This window comes from Callospermophilus lateralis, chromosome 16 (assembly GCF_048772815.1).
Source record: "Callospermophilus lateralis isolate mCalLat2 chromosome 16, mCalLat2.hap1, whole genome shotgun sequence".
NCBI lineage: Eukaryota > Metazoa > Chordata > Mammalia > Rodentia > Sciuridae > Callospermophilus > Callospermophilus lateralis.
In genome coordinates, this window is record NC_135320.1 from 59479615 (window position 1) to 59502994 (window position 23380).

At 29.9% G+C, this 23380-nt stretch overlaps 1 protein-coding gene across 37 annotated transcripts in view; it reads left to right on the forward strand.

The window, feature by feature from the left end:
- The window catches only part of Rims2 (regulating synaptic membrane exocytosis 2), a 551056-nt gene that overhangs the window by 443024 nt on the left and 84652 nt on the right, over positions 1 to 23380 (forward strand). For 15 of the 37 annotated variants that reach the window (XM_076836166.2, XM_076836171.2, XM_076836162.2 and 12 more), the window contains one exon: positions 1149 to 1321. The exons of the other annotated variants lie outside the window; for them this stretch is intronic. In XM_076836166.2, the coding sequence (XP_076692281.2) occupies positions 1149 to 1321 (173 nt within the window). The remainder of the gene's footprint in view (positions 1 to 1148; positions 1322 to 23380) is intronic. 37 annotated transcript variants of the gene reach the window in all.

Here is a 23380-nt window from a genome sequence, read left to right on the forward strand (position 1 = left end):
CAGTGTTATATTTGAAATACATACAAAGAAAAATCTATTAGCGGATACTTTTACTCAGTAATAGCTATATTTGGTTTTCATTCAGAGGGAGAATTCAGTAGCACCACACCAGGTAGTAATGATGCAGAAATAACACTGATTTCATTTATTTACATTATTCCAGATATAACACATGTATTTATTCTAATTTTCAAAACAACCATGCAAGGAAGACATTATTATTATTTAATAATAAGGCTTTTAAAGGTTAAATAATTTGCTCAAATTTACCCAGCTAGTAAGAGTTTTCCTTAATCTTTACAGAAACTTGTAAAGCTCCAAGTTTATCCTTTTAAAATCCTAGCTTGAGGACTTCTGCAAATGCTCTTTTGATGTCAATAATAAAACAAGGTTTTGTTCATTAGTTTTTACATGAATTGTATTTTATGAGAATAGATCATTAACATAAAACATTCATGTTGGTTTTCAATTTGCCAGCATATTTGAACACCTGAGAACACCCTTGCACCCTAACTGTGCCAGTTAACTCTCTGATTATTTTAATTCCAGGAAGTTTGAATTTTGTAAATAATAATGACTTTTTCTAACATTTCTAGGATTCATCAAAGCTCCATCAACTTTCTCAGGAATTAAACTTTCTCTTTTTTCTTGGCTTTTCTAAAACACTTAGTGGTTTAATAATTAGATTTTATGTTATTTCTAGGTTTTCAGTGAAGCAAAATGGATTAAAGAGAAAAATTGATGCCTACTAGAATTGGTTTTTATGAGTTAGAACAACTTTTCATATTTTTTTCAAATTTTTATTCAGAAGTTGAAAAATTGTACCTTGTAATATTAAGCTAAATGTTTATTTCCCAGATATTACCTAAATGTTCTTCCCTGAGGCCTTTGCTGTTTTGAAGCTATTTCAATGGCCTTCATTGGGGTGTGGTGAAAATGCTCTAATTACTGGCTAAAAAACAAGGGTTTCATGTAAATTGAATTTTTCTTTTAGGATAATTACCATTCACTTTGGTTTTATATGCAACTGAGTGGGATATTGCAGTATCCTCTGAGGACAATTAAAGTGCTGAAATAGGAGAAAGGTAATAATTGCTTTGTGTGGTAATACTGACAACTTCTGCGTATTTGTCAATCTGTGTTAACAGTATCGATCAGGATGGGATCCTCATAGAGGGGCAGATAATATTTCCACTAAATCTTCGGACAGTGATGTAAGTGATATATCTGCGGTTTCAAGGACTAGTAGTGCTTCTCGTTTCAGCAGCACAAGCTACATGTCTGTCCAATCAGAACGACCAAGAGGAAACAAGAAAATCAGGTGAGTGAAGGGACATTAGCAGTGAACTCTTCTAAAATGTTTTAGGTCTTTATTTTTCTTGAGATAAGCATAGAATCTTTTATTTCTAAAATGTTAATATTCATCAATACAGCAATAGGTACTTCTGTATGGATTACTTTCTATTTTAGCTTGGTACATATTTCAGGCATCTTTTACAGAAACAAATTTATGGAACTGATAACAATTTTTACGTACTAGATATTAGTTCATTTTTATGGAATATTTTCATTATTTTATGTTTTCAATTTAAAAACTAAATGGTTATTATACCTTGACTAAAACTAAAGCAATGGCTAAAGTGAAAAAATGTATTTTTTTAATGTCCCAAAGAATATGATAAATAACATTTTGGAGGCTTTTTCCTCCTAGCTGAATACATTTCAGTGATTCAGAAAACAAGAATATTAATCTGTTAGAAGGTTGTCTACACATTCCCCTGAAATTTTTATAAATACAAGGAAAAATTTCTTGTGTACTTCAGAAAATTTATAAATCTAGTACATAAGTTATTATAATTTGATTTTTTCACTTGTCCTGTAGATTTTATGCATAATTGAGCTAAATTATCTTTTTAAACTCTGTAATGGAGAGATCATAGCCTTTATCTATTCCCATGTAACTTTGTGAAAAGAAAGTATGATTTAAAGACAATTACGATTAAGCATTGCTTACTCAGTGCTTCTCCAGTATATGACAACGTTTAATAAAGATCTAATTTATATTTATGTTTTTATAGTTTTCATTGCCTTTTAGTTTAATTTTGTGCGTGTTTTTTTTTTTGACCTTCTTTTCTTTTTTCTTTTCTTGTGTTTATTTGCATGCCTTCCATTTGTGTTGCTTTCGAAAGGCCAAAGGGAATAGAAGAGGGAGGGAAAGAAGGGGATAAGCAAGAAGAGATAGCTCATGAGGAGGAAGTGGTAAAGGAAGAAAGAATTAATGAGAATGGGAAAGGGAAAGAGATTACAAAAACTTGTAATAAGGAGGAAAACAGAGAATCAGGAGACGAGGAAAAAACACAAGATATACCTGAGCAAGGGAGAGAAAAAGAACAGTGGAATAAAGAGGATTTACAAAGGAGATTGTCACAAGATGATACCAGGTAAAATATGCTTATTTTTCATAGACATTTCTCATTAGTAATGTAGTGTTTTTTACTATTCATCAAAGTTATTTTACTACTTATATTCACTTTCTTATGTTTCATCTATTTACTTTCTAATACAGTAAAATTATTATGTTGGTAAATATTTATCTAATAGATTGATATGCCAAATACATTTGAGTTTGTATACTCTAGCTCTGAGCCTTATTTACTTAGTTTTCAATTTCTTTATAACTAGCTGAATCAGATTTAAATTTCTCTTTAGGTCTTTTAGTATGAATTACTGTATATCTTCTCCAGTTATAGAGCCCAAGATGAGTGAAACAGAAACTTGTAAATGCTTTACCATTGGAGAAGATTGCTTCAGGGAAAAGAAGGCAAAACCCTTCAAATGAAATTCTGATAGGTTTCAATTCTGAAAGGTCTGAAAAAAAATCATTCTACTTTATAAGGAATATTATGTACTGAAACATCCATCTGGACCCAGTGCCAAAATAACAAATGAAAGCTTTACTTAGTCTCTATTTCCCTTGCCTCATTTTAGTGCTCTGGTAGGTTCTAGTACAGTCCTGAGGAAGATTACAAAGCAGTGGCAGCATTTTCTCATACTTTGAAAAGAAAGGGTAGTTTCCAAAGTTTATTAGAAGACAAGCATGTTGGATTATGCCCTTCTTGGAATTCAACCACTTAGAGAAAGTGCTGGAGAGGGAACTTAGAACAGAAAGAAAGGCAGGAAGAAAACACTAGCAGTAAGGCATCACAACAACTACATTGTTATTTCCATAACACAGCTACAGAGTACCTGTGAAGCTGTCTCTATGATTTGTACTGCACACTGCTCTGTCAACAAAAATATGCACTAAGACGTCATCCTTCTGCTTGAGCAAATGAGATAATTACTTTTATCTGAAACTGAAAAGTGCCAATCATGTACAGTTTTAAGTGTTTTCTAGTAGTCCATAATTTGATTTTGTGTTATACAAAGTCTGCTTGATAAGCACACCCTTTTTATAAGCTACAATTTTCATTCTTATATCTAATATCAATTTGTACTCTTCTCAATGTTAATGAGAAAGACAGTTGTGGCAAACATTTACCCATTCGGTATATAATTTAGAGGTTTAGTCAGTACTTCCCTTTTTATCATAGACATATCTATACCCTATGAAAATTTCTGTATAACAGGTATTAAACATAAAACTGAATCTTAAGTAAGGCATACTTTGTGATTCAAGTTTAAACTAGTAATTTTTAAGTCTGTCTTTTTATATATTTAATGTTTTTAATTATTTATTTATTCTAATTTGTTATACATGATGGCAGAATGCAATTCATTTCATATTATACCTATGGAGCACAATTTTTCAAGTCACTGTACACAAAGTATTTTCATACCATTTGTGTCTTCATACATGTACTTAGGGTAATGATTTATAACTCATTCCACCATCATTAATATGATTTTCATATTGGCTTATTTTTTGGATTTGTTGGGCATAGAATCATTTCATCACTAATTCACTGAGAAAAACTTTCCAAGATTTCTACATAGATGAGTACACACAAGCACATTGATGCTTTTCAGGAGCCAAACAAAATTCAACACTGGCACACTTGGCTTGGTGAGCAGAGGTTTAGAGAAGATTATAATCTTAAATTTTCAGGTTTTTAATTTTATTTTCTTCAGTATAAGAGCATATTGTTTTATAAGGGAAAGGAAAAGATGGTAGTTCCTAGCATGTGATTCATTAAAGCATTGTACTTAAGTAACTGTATAATACTTCTGGAACTATAAATTGTAGGGAATCAGGCTCTAGGGAACATATGTTCCATAAGATGACAGGAAATATAGACTAAAATTGTTTTTAAGAAAATATTGATCTCATTCACCACTACAGCATAGGACCTTGAAAATTTGTTTTCATTTCTTAGGATAAAACTAAAATTCTTTATTCTAAGGAAAATATATCTGAGTGTTCCTAGTAACATTTTGCTTTGGTACTCAAATAATCACAGGTTGTTTAAACACAAAAAGCAACTTATGTACTTATATAACATTACTGGAAATAATCTGATTCTGTAATATTTCACTTGGAATCCATGTTTTATAAAGAAAAAAAATCTGATCCCAGAGTATTTATAGCACAATAGGATTATAAACACAATTCATTATAATTGATATTTTCTTTACAGTAATTAGATTTCATTTCATGATTATATTGTTTATAGTAAGATGAATCAAGGTCTAAAATTATATTTGTCATTTAAAATGTTCTAATATATTTTTAAGTTTGTTTTCAATTTTATATTTATTTACATTTGCTGATTATGTACCATATGAATGTGGTAAATTGAGAGATAAAGAGAAAAGCATTCATTCATCCAATATTTATTTAGAAAATTTCAGGTACTGTATTAATAATTGTAGATACACATGAAATTAAACATTTAAATTTTTATCCTAGGATGAAATAGTTTTTAGCTATGTGTTCATGGCTGTTTGAGAACAGCCCTGTATCCAAAATGAATCATCAAAATTCCTGAACAAATTCACAGGAATATTTGATGAAATAATTTGGTACATAAAGAAGTGACTTAAGTAATCTGAAAGAAAGAAAGAAAGAAAGAAAACCAAATATTGAAAAGTTTAGTTTTGTCAAAACCAATTATGTCTGTCACTTCATGTTCCAAGTAAACTCTATCCTTTTCTCCAAATTGTATTCTGTGCACATAAGACAAAAGAAAAATTTAAAGATCAAGAAACTGTCATAAACTTTTAGTTCTCAGGCATGTCTATAGATGTTGTGTGTAGACATGCCTATACATTTCTCTTTTTAAAGAATATACTCTGAGATAGTGAAACTTTTGAAGGAAAAAAATGGCATCTGTTCAAATTTTCATGAATAACTATTTTTTTGAAAAGAGGCGTAAACCATTTAATTATCTAGGCAAGCAGAATAAATGTTAATTAAATATTCATTCAGAGGCATTGTTGCTAATATACTAGTTCTAGATAAGAATTAAAACTTGGAAATAAATTTAAATGACTATAGATTTGATGTATACAGCATATTTTGCCTATGTTACAGACCTTTAAAGAGAAACAAGTAAGTCGCATGAAAATCACCATGGATTAGGAATCTGAAATACCATATTCTCATGCTGTCATCTGTACCTATTCACTTTATCTTTCTGGGCTTTTTTATCTTGTCAAATGGAAAGGGGATGATTTGTGATTTGCACTCCTTGTTTAGATGAAGAGAGAACACAGTAAACAGAAAAGTAAGCATCATCTATTATTCTGATGATTTCACTTTATTGTCACGAACTCGAGATAATTGGTTTTGTGACTAATCACTGATATAGTGAACAGCTCAACCTAAGTTTTTATCATTTGGAATGTTTCCAAAATTTATGCAGCTGGAATTTAATATTTTGTATATCAAATTCAATTTTTTGATATCTGGAAATTTGTTTCAGTAACTTATTCCAGAAGGCTTGATGCTTTTCTACTATGTATCACCAATGGCTTATGTTCTTTAGTTTTTTCCAAAATCTATCTCCTAGTTAATACTACTGAAAACCTTGGAAGACCTAATAACTTCTACTCTTTCTTATGATTATACATGATTCTCAACTAGAAGATCTTAAAAATACTTGAACATAACACCTAAAATTGTGATTCTGAAATTTAGGGTGATGCCCAGAAATTTAAATATTTAAAACAAAAACTCTAGGTAATTATGATACAGGTAGTGTAAAGTTTTTATCCCTCCTCTCTTTTGGTTTGCTTATGTTTTCTAATGCATTTTAAGATCAGCTTGCCAATTTATGAAAAAAAATGGCAGCTGATATTTTCGTAGAGATTGTGTTCAATTCTATGAATATGAGGATTATTGCCACTTTAAGAATATGAAGATTAGAAACATAAGATGTTCTGTTTATTTTTTTTCTTTATATTCTTGCATTAATGGTTTGAAATTTTCAGTGTATACATCTTGACCTTTCTATTAAATTTAATCTAAATATTTTATTTTATTTTTGGTCCTATTATAAATGGAATTTTCTATTAATTTTATTTTTAGATTATTCATTATTAGTGAATAGAAATGGTTGATTTTTTTATTGACCTTGTATTCTATAACCTTGCCATACTCATTAGCCCTAATGTTATTTTTGTTTGTTCTTAGGATTTTCTATATAGGACATCATGTCATCTGTGATTAAAGATAGTTTTGCTTCCTTCTTTCCAATCTAAATGCCTTTATTTATTTTTTATTGTCTAATTGAACTGACTAGAACTTCCACTACAATATTGAGTACAAGTGGTTGATTCTAAGTTCTTAAAACAAACAGCCATTTAGAATGACTTTTGCATGAGCTGTAAAAGCATTTTGGAAGATGTTGTCTCCTATGCTAACCACCATTTTAGAATAGTCTATGTAAAACTTTTTTTTAAAAATCTCTTGAATAGTTGATTTATATGCCTTATTGATAAGAAAATAATAGATTTTTAGTCTAGTCTATCAGGAAGTTCAAATTTAATGTCAAAAACACGCTAAAATGATTCAATTTCTTTGACTACATTTTATCACTATATTAAAAAAATAGTTAACAGTTTTAACTTTTGCCTCCTTTCAATTTTAATATATTAAGAATATAATACAACATTGTGTTTTGGTATACTTATCTTGATATACATATACTTACCAAAGTGGTTACTTCAGTTAGGCAAGTGAATATACCCTTTATTTCACATAGTTACCTTTCTTTTCCTCTCTCTCTCTCTCTCTCTCTCTCTCTCTCTCTCTCTGTAAAAGTGTCTAAAATCTACTTTCTTATTTTCCTCCTTTTTGAGGTTTTGTTTTTCTTTCTTTTTTATTACAATTATGAGTTATGTATTTTTCTGTTGAAACTACCTCAAATTGTATATTCTGCCAAATTTAGTTAGCAGTTTTCACTTTTCTTTTTAAAATTTTGACCCCATTTCCATTCTCTTAAAATATTTTTCTACTCTGGGCTTTTGTTATTGTACACTCCCCGCATTCTCTATCCATCTCTCTATCTTCTCTGAGTTTTCTATATTCTCCTTCCAGGCTGAGATAGTTCAGGATACATCCTAGGTCCTCTTTTCTTCACTCTACATATTTTATCTTGGAAGCGCATTCTGATCCATGGCTATCCATATACACATACACACATACACACCACACACACACACATACATACACACATGCTTACCAAGTGTATTTTCAGAGAATTAATACCACATGTGTTTATGTGTATATACATATATAAATTTCAAATATTTATTCCAGAACTTCCTAATTATCTGTTAGGTAAATTCAGTTGGGTTCTGACCATCTTCTTGTCTCTTCTAAGAAATGCCAAACTCAGTATGTAGAATTAGATTCATAATACCCCTCACCCAGTAAAAGCATGGTGCTGATATTCTTACTCCTGCTCAAATCAGAAACCTGGGCAACACTCTTTACTAATTGTTCTCCAGTCATCACAATTTCTTTCTTCCAATGACATTCTTATTAATTTCAATGCTTAATTAGCTTTGAATTATGTCCATTTCTCCCTGGCAACATTCTATTTCCATAATTTAAGCAATTTTCTCTCATGGAGATTGGATTTGTAGGAAATTGTTATCTTTAAAAATAACCCCCACTCCATACTTATTGTGATAATAGCATAAAAATGAGTAGCTGATTTCTCTGAAGTAGTTCTTTTGTGAAAACCTAATAGAAAAAGCTGTCTTCACTGACAAATGGATAAATAAAGTGTGGTATGTTCACACAATGAAATATTATTCAGCTGTAAAATGATTGAAGTACTAATTCATACTACACTGTGATAAAATTTGCAAATGGTATACCAAGTGACAGAAGAGGTTGTATATAATTTCATTTATATGATATATCTGTAATAGGAAAATCCTAGAGACTTTACAAAGTTGATTAATGATTTCTAGGGGTTGACATGAAGGGAGAATGGGAAGTGACTCCTAATGATATAGGGTTCCCTTCAATGGTGATGAAATGTTGTAGAATTAGATCATAGTGATGATTACACAACTTTGTGAATATATAAAACAAAAACCACAAAAACGCTGATTCGTACACTTTAAAGGGGTGAGTTTTTTGGTATGTTAAATATTTATTATATTTTTAAATGCCAAAAAGAAATTCTCTGCAAAAAGAAATCTGGAAAGTTTATAATCTGTATTGCTTCTGCGGTAAATATTGTGAGTATGCTTAAAATATAAGCAATATTATGTTTAGGGCTTAGTTTGTCCAGCATATTTTCTTCTCTTCTAATACTCTTTAAGAACTCTTTCCCCCAAAATATTTATTCATCTCTTTTTTTTTCTTTGTTTTCATTCTTTTTTTTTTTAAAGAGTGAGAAAGAGGGAGAGAGAGAGAGAATTTTAATATTTATTTTTCAATATTTGGCGGACACAACAGCTTTGTTTGTATGTGGTGCTGAGGATCGAACCCGGGCCGCACGCATGCCAGGCGAGCGCGCTACCGCTTGAGCCACATCCCCAGGCCTGTTTTCATTCTTAACATACATTTTTTCATCTTGTGGGCTAATAGAGCTCAGACCTTATTTTCAAGAGAAGATGGCGATTTTCTTTCCTTTTTCTATGGCACCAAATTTATAAGTTATATAAGTTATTAGTAGAGAGTTGGAAAGTTGGATGCCACTGCCTAATTTATTTCTTTATTTCCTCAAATATGTAATAAGCAAGAGAATGTTAGTGTTGAGGTATTGATAAAAATCATATCTTTTGGCACTAAAGTCCCATTTATCTCCCATTTCACTCTAGAATTCTTTTAGAACACAAATTGAAACAACAAAAAATTGATTTTTTTAGCATTATATATGGTGGAAAAACATTCTCAGAAGAAAATTTATCATTTCTTTTAGCCTCTACCCATTAAAAAATTTTTTCTGTGTTAATATTTTTCTGTGCATATTTTGGGGGAAAGCTTTGTTAAAAAAGCTTTTAACGTCTAAAAGCTACAATGATTAAAACATTATATATTACTTTGTGCAAAAATTTTAGAGGTTCTCCACTGTAATCTTTTAAAAATCTCCCTGCCATGTGAATCTGAAAGGATTCCTGGCTTAAATCAACCAGCAAGATAATGTGAAGTACAAATATATAAAAATATAAGTTGAAGCTTGTTGAGTGCTTACCAAGTGTATTTTCAGAGAATTAATACCATGAGTTGATGCTTTTAAAAACTGGGTCTTGGGTCAAAGAAGTTTGGGAAGTACTATGCGTACCCTCCTTCTCATCAAGATTAAGTGTACGTGAGCACTCTGAGAAGTCCTACAATAAAGTTGTTTAAACGAGCATTTCCTAAACTTCATAATAAAACTCTTTTAATAGTGTAATGCTTTCACAATTTTCTGGGTATGTGCTTAGAACTCAATGACATTTTTAATTTTAGCCTCTGTTTTTTCAGTGAAATATTTTTATTCTTGCTGAGCTTAAGCATAGAATTATGATATAAAATTTAGGATTGCTCAGAAGAGATCCTTGCAACTGGAAAAATTATACCAGAGGAACTGATATTGTCTCTAAATAAGAAGATGGGTAGGAATAGAAAAAGAATTACAAAATCAAATAGTTATTAATGGACCCAAAAAAGAAGAAATATATTATCCAAGGAATAAAAGATGAGATTTCTCTCTCACAGACACTCAGAGGAAATCCATAAAAAGAGCTTATTATAATTCAACTATTATGAATATTGAACATTTTTGCTATCTTTTTGTATAGTAAATTTAATCACTGTATTGTTTAGGAAGTCACTCAAACAACTAAGCCATAGTGTAAAAAGATGGAGCTGACAATGACTATTTTCTATGTTTTATGTACTTCTAACAACGCACTGAATTAGGTTATTAGCTACTGAGATCAAATATCAAATCTCGAGAACTCTGTTTATGTCTAAAATGTATGTGTACATATATGCATGTCCACACACTGCTCTATATAGCACATACTTATTAGTGTCTTTTTCCTAATTTCCTTCCTTATAATTTGCTCCTTCTGCTTCTCTATTTCTCATTTTCAAGATGTTGAGAGATTAATTTCACATTTTTATTTGATAAGTATGAGTTCATGATTCCCATATCTAATATTCTAACACATCATTAAACTTCACTATTTCCACTATTTATTGAAATATACCTTCTTCATTAAAATAATTAATTCTACACATTATATGTAAGAAAACAGCAAATCCTCTTATGTTTGACATGTGAAGTATTAATCAAGATCTATCAACATAATGAGTGAATATTAAAAGATATTTATAGACTTGTTAGAATAATATATAGATACTCTGTTATGCTATTATACTTGTATTCATTTATTTTAATCATTAGTATATAATACTCATATCATTCGTATATTATGCTACTGTTTAAAACTGATTTTATAAACCATATATATAAATATATGATATACATTTATATCAAATATGCATAATTTAATATATACATATATACCATTGAATTTTAACAATAAACTTGGGAGATTGACAGACAACTTTTATTATTTACATTTAAGGTGATGATTCTCCTTATAAGATTCTCATACCACCAAAATGAAAGAAATTTATAATTAAGTTCAGCCTATGCAAGTGGTTATCAAAAATAAGAAGAACCTGTGTTTAAAGCATGCTTTTTTTCAGGTAACAGAGACATCTAAGAGACATTGAAATTTTCATTTTACTTTTGCAGAGTCTTCATCCATTCTGGGCACTGCTCTATTCACATCATCTAGAATACTGGCTAGTATAGTGTTGGTTCTCAACAAATACTATAGAAGAATGAATGAATGAATGCTTATATCAGGCACTTTTTAAAGTGTATTTTTTCTTTAAAATAGCTGAACTCATACAATGAATGAGAAAATTATTCTAAAAATCAATATTTTAAATACCAAATATTTAGAGCAAATATAGTGCATTTATTAATCCTTTAACTACTATGAAATAGTATAATCATATTATCTCTGCTTAATTGCAACTTTTAATTAAATATTCACTCTGAAAATCTCACCATAATGTTTCTCCTTTATAGGTAACTGTATATAGAAAGTCACAGACCACTTTTGGAAGGAACTTTAGAAATTATCTGATACTCTAATGTAGGAATCCTCCTGTATAATTTGTTCTCAAACCAGGTTTATAAACAAATCACTAGGGGAGCTTCCTTGAAACACAAATTCTCTGGTCTTCACATGAGAATTCTATTATAATATATCTAAATGTGTAAACAGTAACCCTATATAGTACCACAGATAGTTGATTATCCACTCTTCGTGAACAGTTCAGAGTTCTCAATCTTATCAGGTAGTCCATATTCTTGGACATTTGTAATTATTAGACTTTTCCAAATTGAACCAAATCCTACTTGTCTGTAACTTAAAAACAAAACCTAAAAGGTCTACTTTATTAATATGGAATATTATTATAAATGTATTTATTTTATAGTTATTCTTTAATTGAGCATATATCTTATGCACTTCTTTATATTTATGATATATTTCACAACTTTAAAATATGAAAAAGAATTGGAAGGGAGAATTGTGTTAAAAAGATTATTGTCTTAGAATTGGACTAAGTTTTATTTTAACCAACTAATTACATGTATAAAATAACTAAGGGTGTTTATATATACACACACATATACACATACATATTTATATATAAACATACACACACTTAGACATATATAACATAGCTCTGCTTTTATTGGTAATATTCTTCATATTTTTATCTTCCAGTTCTAGACTTCTAATCCCAAACTGTGTGTGTGTGTGTGTGTGTGTGTGTGTGTGTGTTTGTGTGTGTGTGTTTCATTAGAACAGATTACTCCCACTATCAAGTTTTATTTAGGCTGCAACAATCTATTTAGGCAATTCAGTCATTTTTTTCCTTAGTCCAAACTCTTCTGCCTTTGCAACACAATATAAGATGAAGTAATATAATAGTAGCATAAGACAGATAAAACAAACCACAAATAAATCATGAGGATATTTTCTGTAATGTGGCTCAAATTATTAAATTGAATAAATCTAGATTATTAGAGACCTGAATTTGACTCTGGAAATAAATTATCATGATAATTAGAATTCCTAGTTTGTTTCAAATTTATTTGTATTAGAAATTAACTTTCATGGTCTCCAGGTATATTTAAAATATTCCTACTGTTATGTTTAAATTTTTATTTACCTTTAAGACAAACAACATCTAGGCAAATTCTCTTAGTATTTTCAATGTATTTGTATGTTAAGGGTTCTTCATGTTTAATTTACATTATTTTTTCATTTGGGATTTTTATACAATTACATTATTCATTTTATGTTGAAAATTTGCTTTATCTCTTTCATACAATTTTAAGATAGTCTAAGTTTGTAATGATTATAGGAAGAAATGAAAAAGAAGATGAAAGATGAAGGACAATTTATTTTACAAGGTATTTATAATAAGAAATATATAAATTGTGCTATGAAACATTTGATTAGTCTTTTCATTGTATTAAATAGTCAACCATTAACAGTATTTAACCCCTTTGAAATATGTTCATTCATATTAATAAGTATTAATAGCTAATATTCCTATTAGCATAAGTAAAACTCTAGAAACCAAATTATTCTTTTGAAAAATATGGCAACTCCTTTTTCTTTACTGATGGATTAGCTAACCATAGTTTAATAAGTATAATTGCATCAAAGAATGACATTAAAATCTCAATATGCCTACAATGCTTGTTTTGTTCAAGGTTTTTCTTTTTTTGAGGGGGATACCAGGGATTAAACTCAGGGGCACTTCATCAGTGAGCCCCCACCTCTATTTTGTGTGTGTGTATGTGTTTTATTGAGAGACAGGGGTCTCATTGAGTTCCTTAGTGCTTTACTTTTGCTGAGGCTGGCTTTGAACTCGGATCATAACTGCCTCAACCTCCCGAGCCACTGGGATTACAGGTATGCACCACCATGCCTGATTAAATTTTCTCTTTTTGATCATTTAAAATTTTTATTTATAAAAATTTACAACCTCTATAACTTTATAAAAACTTTAATTTAAAATTTTTAAACTCTAATGAATTTTAAGCTTCTATTGAAGGATTCTTTATTTTTAAAGTATAATAACACCTGTGAGCCAATATTTCCTTATGAACTGAAAAATAACTAGATACAATGTGTTAGAATATAACTATGTAAGTTATTAATATTTATTCTGCAATAATAAAATGTAAAAGTGGGGTTTGAAACTCAGAGTATAAATGAACTTAAATTGGTATCCAATTTATTATAAATTCTATAAAATATTTAAAATGATTATTAAATACTTAAACTTTTAGCAAAATAAATTGCATGAAAAGCACAGCTGTCTTTTTGTTCTTTGTATTTCACAAATTGTTCTCTATTCAGGAATGTGTTTTATTCAATAAGTCAAGAAGTAAATTTCTTTAATGTTAGATTAAAAAATAATGAGCTTAATATCTTTACTGAGTCATTAAATCTGTTCAGGCATTTGCATATTTATAATGAAAATTTCATGTCAAAAAAGATGTCTTAAGTAGGTGGGAGGCAAGAAGGTTTTTTTTTAACCTTATAATAACTCCTTTTTTCTAGTAACAATATAGAAATAATAACTCAGTGAATCTGGTGTAGACCAACTAGAAATAAAGTAACTAGATTCTTATTAACCATGTTTACCCCATAGGAAAGTGATCATACATAGTGTCTATACCAAGATAATTGAGATTTCTTCTAAAAGCTACATGTACAGAATTTCCTCCAGACTATAATAGTGTGTTTTATTTCCTGAATCTTATATTATTATATATTGGTCAAAGGACCTTAGACTCAAGAGTCCTAAAGGAACTAAACAGATATTCTACATATTAGGTAACATGGGGAACAGTGATCAACTGGAAACACTTGCTCTCATCATAGGAGAAACTGCTGCTTGGCATCAGCTACTTGTCATGTAGGAATGCAGCAATATTGTCAGATCTGATGTTCAAGAAATCAAACACCCTCCCTTTTTCTTTGTTAGCTTGACTAAGGGTTTATCAATTTATTTTTTCAAAGAACAAACTCTTTTGTTTTGTTGATTTTTTAATTGTTTTTGTTGTTGTAATTTCATTAATTTTGGCTCTGATTTTAATTATTTTCTGACTTCTGCTTTTTGTTTTGATTTGTTTTCTTTTTCTAAGGCTTTCAGATGTAATGTTAGGTTATTTATGTGGTGACTTTCTGTTCTTTTAAAGAATTCACTCAGTGCAATGAACTTTCTTTTTAGCACTGCCTTCATAGTGTCCCTGAGATTTTGATAAGTTGTATCACTAATCTCATTTACCTCTAAGAATTTTTTTATTTCATCCCTGATTTCTTCTATTATCTATTGGTCATTCAATTGCATATTGTTTAGACTCCAAGGTTATGAACAGCTTTTCTTTTTTATTTTATCATTGATTTCTAATTTCATTATGATCCTCATACAAAGTAATATATCTATTTTTTTATTGTGCTACTGAGAAGAAAATGTATTCAGTCTTTGATGGATGAATTATATGTCTATTAAGTCTAAATTATTAATTGTAATTTTAGTTCTCTAGCCTCTTGATTTAGTTTTTGTTTGGAGGATCTATCTAGGGATGAGAGAGATGTGTTAAAATCACCCAGTGTTATTGTGTTGTGGTCTTTTTGATTCTTGAAATTGAGAAGGTGTTTTTTTTTTTTTTTTAATGTAAGTAGGTGCTTCACTTTTGGGGACATTAATATTTATGATTGTTATGTCTTGTTGATATAAATTCTCTTAAGCAATATGAAATTACCTTCTTGGTCTCCTCTAATTAACTTTGATTTGAAGTCCAGTTTATCTGATATGAGGATAGAAACCCCTGCTTGTTTAACAGATCCATGTGAATGATATGTTTTTTTTCCCCCATCATTTTACCTTAAGTTTGTGGGTGTCTTTGTTCATGAGGTGAGTATCTGGAGACAGCATATGGTTGGGTCTTGTTATTTTGACTCCAATCTGTCAGGCTATGTCTTTTGATTGGTGAGTTTATACCATTTACATTCAATGTTATTATTGATAAATGATTTTTATTCCATCTCATTTTCATTTATTTATGGCTTTTAATCTGAATTGGATTCTCCTTTGTTTCACTATTCTTCTAGTGTAGTTCCACCCTTTGCTGGTTTTCACTTTTCTTTCTTTCTTTTTTTTTTGGGGGGGGGGGGCAGGCGGTACTGGGGATTGAACCTAATAGTACTTAACCACTGAACCACATCCCCAGCCCTTTTTCTAGACACAGGATCTCACTAAGTTTTCACTTTTATTTTTCATTTCTTCTTCATGAAATATTTTATTGAGTATGTTTTGTAGTACAGACTTTCTAGTTGTAAATTCTTTTAACTTTTATTTGTCATTGAAGATATTTATTTCATTGTCAATTCTGATGCTTAAATTTGCTGGGTATAGTACTCTTTACTGTCATCCATTTTCTTTCAGAGCTAGGTTTATATTGTTCCAACACCTCCTAGCTTTGAGGGTCTGGGTTGCAAAATCAGCTGAGATATGGATTGATTTCCCTCAAAATGTGTGACCTGTTGCTTTTCTCTATCTGCCTCTAAAATTCTGTTCTTATTTTGTATATTATGCATTTTCATAATAATGTGCATTAGTGTGGGTCTGTTGTAATTTTGTATGTTTGGGGCCCTCTAAGTCTCCTGTATTTGGTTTTCCATTTAATTCTTAAGGTTTGGGGAATTTTCTGATATGATTTCATTGAAAAGATTGTGTATCCCTTTGCTTTGTATCTCTAAGCCTTCATCTATCCCTATAAATCTTAAATTTGGTCTTTTCATGTTATCCCATATTTCTTGGAAGTTCTCTTCAAGGTCTCTTAATATATTTTATACGTGGTCAACTTTATTTTTAAGATTATGCATTTTGTCTTCATTGCCTGAAACTCTGATATAAATTTTATACATTATATATCATATTTTATATATTCCATTATGTATAATATATAATGGAATTATATATATTCCATTATATATTATATATAATTTATGAAAAAGGACAGTTTCAATGTTGTTTGTAACCTGAGCAAGTGTTGTATCTAGAACCAAAACTGCATAACATAATCATATTTATAATTAAAATAATTTCTTTGGAAAGGGAAATACGATTTCATTGAAAGAAACTTCTTTCTCTTTCCATCTAACTTAACTGTTTCCGTCTAACTTAAGTATAATTGGTAGTTATAATGTATTTCTCATATTTCTTTTTTAAGTGATAAAGAGGTTTTCTTATATTCGAGGAACACATTCTTCTATTATAATGCTTTGTATGAATTTGAAAAAGTTCTGTATGCACTGAATAATATCAGTAACTATGCTTTGGGAATCTTCAGGTAGCTTTGTTCTTTTTTTCCTATCTATTATCTCATAAATTCATTTGAATAAGATTAATTCAGCTTTGTCTAAAATTCATCACACTATCCTTATTAATATTTTAAATTATGTGAATAATTAGCTGAGCACAACATGTACATTTAGTATATATTAATCTATTTTGTGGGTTTCTTATAATCTAATATGTTCACATAGAATTATAATTTTAGGGTTATGAGCTTTAAAAGTTATATAAGAATATACATGTTCAAAAGAGCATTTATCTTTTAGGAATTTCCAGGGAATGTAAGTGTGAGCAAAATAATCCTTACATTTTTCATTGATTGGTCATATGAAATATTGTTTTCTGCTTCATTTTATCAACAAAACCCAACACTATAAAATAAGTCTGGGAAATTTTGTGTTTTCTCTTCTACTACCAAGTTCCACGTAGCCTTATCAAATTCCTGGTTGCTTTGAATAATTTAAATATCAGTACGTATTTAAATATTTAATGTATAACTTAAGGGTATTCTTAAACCATTGCGCTGATTGTGAAATTTATATTGCAATTGCAGAGATTGTCTAGAGTAATTGCAAGAACACAACAAATAGAACTTGACAGCAGTTCAGGACAGAATGTGCCAAGATCTTCCATAGGCATTGCCTAATGAAAATTTTAGCATAGGAAATTAATTATAGGAAGAAAATTACAACAATGATAGATATTTCCCTTTAAAAAGCATACTTTTGCTGTATATTTTGATAGAGAAGAATATGAAAATAGTAGAATATTTTATGTAGTGTAAAAGATTTTTATTACTATAAATGAAAATCTTACAAGAAAGAGAAATATAAAAATTTCTTAAGAAAAAAACTCAGTACGAAAGGTTCTTTCAACTTCCAGCTTATAATAATCAAAATTCTTATGCTAAAGTTTTCATAATATTATAGACAGTTCAGGCTGTTCTAACAGATTACCATAACTGAGTGGTTTACAGAGCAGAAATTTATTTCTCATGATTCTGAAGGCTGGGAAATCATCAGGTTCTAATGAAAGCAATCTTTCTAGTTTGTAGATTACCTTCTTCTGTTTTCACAGGCAGATAGCAGAGGAAAAGCAAACTCTTTTCTATCTTCTTATAAATGCCCTAAACCTATTGTGAGGACTATCCCCTCATGACCTAGTCCTCACATTGAGGACTAGGGCATCAACATATGAATTTTGAGGGAACGCATTCAGTCCAAAGTATGTTTAGTGTACATAATATATATTGTTTTTAATTATTATATAGAAACAGGATTTGTTGTGTGTATTATACTTTAGGCATGCTATAAAGTTCATATTGTTGGTGAGGCTATAGATGCTAAGGATGGGTTACAGGTTTGTTCTTATTTGGAGTTCTAGGATCCATTTCCTTTCAGGCATATGGTGATGAGGAGGTGATCTTACACATAACAGTTAGGGTCAGAGGTTCCTTCTTAACCTAAATATAGGTAGTAAAGAGAAAGAAGTAGCAGTGACCTCAGTGTTCTTATTTTTGGTAGCTATGACTGTTAAGAAAATTCAAGATGTGGAAAGAATTAGGAGTCTTGACTAGATGACAAGTAAAATACTTTAAAAATTCTAAAGTTTTCAAAAATAAAACCTGAAATTCATCTAATTGGAGAGTAGATCAGCATATTTCTATTAAATTCATACTTAACTTATTTAAATAAGAACTAAATATATTGTTATTACTGAAGTAGATATTAACTCATGTTTAACATCATATTTAAAAGTATAAAAAGATAGCTTCTTTTTATAAATTGTGTTTATTTTATAATGCTAACTTTCATTCAGTTTGCATATTTCTTGATTTTTATGTAATAGACTCATATAAAATGGTCTTATGATATTTGAACAACTCTAAAAATCTTTTACTGTAATTATTACAGGAAATAATTCTCAAAATTCTGAGTCACAGAAAAACCATCCATATCCTTTAATGGAATATGGAATGCATCAGTTCTACTTAAGCAACACTTTCTCCTGTTAAAATAGAAATCTCTAAGAATGAAATTGACACTAGCTATACAGTAGTGCTTAGTAATCAATGGATATGGCAGATGTTATGTACACTACATTTTTGACTTTGCATATCACGGGTGAACACTGGACTGAGGAAAAACAGTAGATGATTTTTAAAAAATTATATGCAAAGCATATCTCTGTAATTTCTTAAATTCATTCCATGTAGGAATAGGATATGACCAAATGTAACATTGTTTGATTACCAAAAAAAATTTCAAATGATGATTAATTTGTATTTTTCAACCAATTTTAATATATAGGTCCAAAGACACTTCAAATTGATTTTAAAGTTCAAAATGAACTTTAGAATGTTTAGAATCTTCTGTAGTCAAAAATAATTTCAAATTTTACAGGGAAATAAGGGAATAGTAAAGTGAAAAAATAATAAAATATGAAATTTTGTTAAATTAGCTGATTTCCAAATTAAATTTTAATACATAAACCTATGAAAATTTTCCAGTTTATTTCCTATGAAAACCAAATACATTTCCTCAAAATAATTATTTAGCATTGGTAATAAAAACAACACAAAGATGTTAATATGGTTATAAATAAACTAAGAACTAATTTAAAATACTGCAGGTCATTCTTTAGCTAAAAAAACGTAGAAAATATCAATAACTTATACTGGAAAAATTCAGTAATATCTGCTTTATTCTTGCTGATAGAAAGTTAATCATCAAATCTTATCTAAGCTATGAAAAGGCAAAACTATCCAAGTGAGATATTTTATTTCTTAAGTGTTTTTTGTCTGTCACTTGTAATAGAATCACTAGAAAAACATCAAAATGTAAATGTCTTGCTCTCATAGTAGAAGTGTCATACTAGAATCCCTGGGCTAAGGCTGCTGGATGTGTTCTATAAAACCTTTTCAATAGTTCTGGTAAATACTAAAATTTGAGAACTCCTCCTCTAATTCATCTAGAAATTGTATAACTCCTACTTTTCAAGTGGACAGTATAATTTGAGGACAAAATTTAGTGCATGGCTTTCTGCCAAGCTGCCTTGGGAAAACTTCAGGTTTTCTTGAATTACCCCCAAAAGTGTATAGTTATTTTTTTCAACCTGCAATAAAAGAAGCTGAAAACCAAAGATTACAATCAGCATCTGTTGTCAGTTTGCCTCCTGGAGAAGAAGGATCATTTTGAATTACTGGCCATGTCTTTAAATATTGTATCAAATATTGTATCAAGTTTTGATACAATAAGGGAAAGAAGAATCTATGATTAGCTGCAGCAGCAGAGGGGAGACAGTGGAGGCAGGAACCCAAAACAGAATCAGTAGAAGAGGAAGATCTGCAACCCAAACAATACATATAATTGTGTTATGCTGCCCTTGGTGAAGGACCCTGTTGTGTGCACATATAAATCAGTACATCTATATCATATTCTTAAGAAAGTATATGTCATCATTTCTGATCAAGTTAAAAATCTAAGAACTTTTAAATGCCAATTTACTGAGCATTGTGTAAATGAGTAATGTGTTAAAGTAAGTGAGCTTCTTACTTCAAAAGAAGCTGCACAAATTCTGGGGTCATATCACTTTTGTTTGAGCCCTAATTTCAACACGTTCCTTAAGTTTTATGACTTTTCATCTTTTCGGTCTTTTCATCTTCAATCACAATAATAACAGATGCTTTAAATTAGGTAATAAATAAAACACTTACAACAATGCCTAGCACATAATAAGTGGTTGTTTTGTTGTTGTTATTCAAACTAAGACTTAAGAATAAGATTTTATAGCAGACATCAATGAATACATTTGCTGAAATTCCACTCTATGCTTCAATTGATGCCACATTGTTGTTGATATAATATAAATGTGTGGTTCCTGAAAGGTGGAAAGATTAGTTTTAAAGTGGCAGAAAGAAGGAAGCTGCTCCAAATAGGATGAAATTTTCTATACCACATAAAAGCAAACTGAGTTCATTATCAGGCAACAGCATGACTACATGGAATTGAGGACTGTTGTAAAGCAAACAAATGGACAAGGAGATTAATATCATACCTTAATTTCTTATCTGAAATCCTTTATTATTTTGTTTAATGTCTTTACCATTTCCTTGGAAAAGTTATTCGTGTTTTTCCTTGGGTTATTTTTTTTCTTACTGCTTTGTCTACCAAACTAGGTTATAAGTGGTGCTTGTACAAATGTTCTGTCTTATTTTTCTTTATTATCAGCATAGTATTGACACCAGTGATTTACCAGTGTTTGTACATTGTAGATGTACAAACAAATATTTGTTGTTAGATTGGCATCTGAGTTTCTGAAGCAATTTGATAGAAGTTTTGATTTTTTTATCACCAGTAAATATTTATTGAATAATCAAAACTCACTAGATACAGCCTGGACATTATTATTTAATTATCTCTACATTACTAGGAGCATTTATTCAAATAATGAATTTATTGAGTTCATTTATCTCACAAATTCTTTATTCAGAGCTAGTAAATATCAAATGATAGGATGCTAAGGTATACTGACAAAAAGAACTATCCCAGTTCCATGAGAAGGGAACAAATAACTGCAATGTAGTTATTTAATCCACCACTGTTAATCAACAGGAGCTAGGCAGAAGATGGAAACAAATTAGCAAATGTATTATATCTAATTTAATGTTAATTTTGACTATGGCATTGAAAGCTTTTATTGCTTATATGTTTGAAAAAAGGGAAAACATATCAAAGCTATCCAAGCTTTGGGGAAGAAACTTAGGGAAGATTCATAAAGGAATTGTTATTTACATAGGCTTACAATAAATGTAATAGCTTGTCCTCCATGTGAAAGCAGGATATTTAAGAGTGAGAGGAAATGCAAATGTCAAGGCACAGCAAAGTATGTAAGTATTTGAGAAAACTACATGTAGTTGTATATTTCTGGAGCATCCAGTTTGAGAAAAGAAAGGAGATGAAATCAATGTTAGGTATGAGTCAAAGCACTGCTAATTTTGTAGACCATGTAACAGAGTTTCTATATTGTCTATAGATGAAGAAGCCATTAGATAAAATTTGTAGAATTTTTATCAATAAAATATCACTATCATAGTAGCAGAAAAACTGAGTTTTCTCTTCTGTAAAATAGGGATGGTACCTATTTCACAGGATTATATGAGTTAGAAAATATGTGACAGTTTTTCATAGAATCCAGCATGGAGTAGGTATCAGACAAAGTAGTGACTATGAGTATTATATTATTATTAATATTGTCATAATTAGTGGTTGAAGAGAGCAAGACTGGAGACTGAGAACTATAAGGAAACTAAGTCAATTTCAACTGCCGATAAAGTAAGGGTAAAAGAAGGGTATATCATAAATTTCTTGGTTACCCATTTGGGCAGTTATACATATTGATGTTCTTCATCAGGTAGTAATAGAGGAAGAAACATGCATTTGTAACATGCATACACACATATGTATATGCATATATTTACATATGTATGTAAATGCATACATATATTAGTAAATTATTTAAAGTAAATATGTTACATTTGAAACAATTAGCTGATCATTTCATAAATTAACATGTATGAATGATATGGACTTGGATTTCTTTATCGTGGGAGAAGATGGTAAGTGGTTGGAAGCAACCATGTAGTTAATTCTATAGGAAGTACATGACATATTAAGAATCTAAAGAAAGCATTTTAAATTGGTGAAGAAAATTGAATCTTTCCAGAAAAGCAAAATATTTTTTGAGTAAATAAAAAGGCAAAAGAGAAAGAATTTGTACACAGTGGATAGCTGTGAATTTTTTTTAAAATGGGCGGGGGAGAGAGAGAGAGAGAAATTTTTTTTAATATTTATTTTTCAGTTTTTGGCGGACACAACATCCTTGTTTGTATGTGGTGCTGATATCGAACCCGGGCCGTATGCATGCCAGGCGAGCACGCTACCGCTTGAGCCATATCCCCAGCCCTAGCAGTTGAATTTGACTGAGGCAAGAATTTAGAATTGGGACTTATTAGGGAATGTTTATGGTACATACCTTTAGGCAAATTGGTTTGACTTAAATCCAGAGAGAGTATTTATATTGAAAAACACAAACACTAGTATTTTGGAAAAAAGCAGATAGTTGGATCCCGTTGAAATTATCATGATCATAAAAGTATAGTAGATGAAAGAGAAGTGAAGATGATAAAGATCCCAATTCTTAACTGCAGCTAGTGACTTTGTAAATTCATAAATATATATAGTTTCAGTGATAATAAATGCATACATATATTCAAATAATTTTGAAAGCTATTCATTTTATCTGTTTTGCTTTTAATGTAACTAGAATAAAGATAAATGCATTTTAACATTCTTTTCTTGCACAGAATATCCATATTCTTTATTACTCCTGGCTTAATCAAGAAATTCTGTGTTACATATAGCTAGGCAGTAAATGCAGGTCTAAAAGAATTGAGCAAGATTA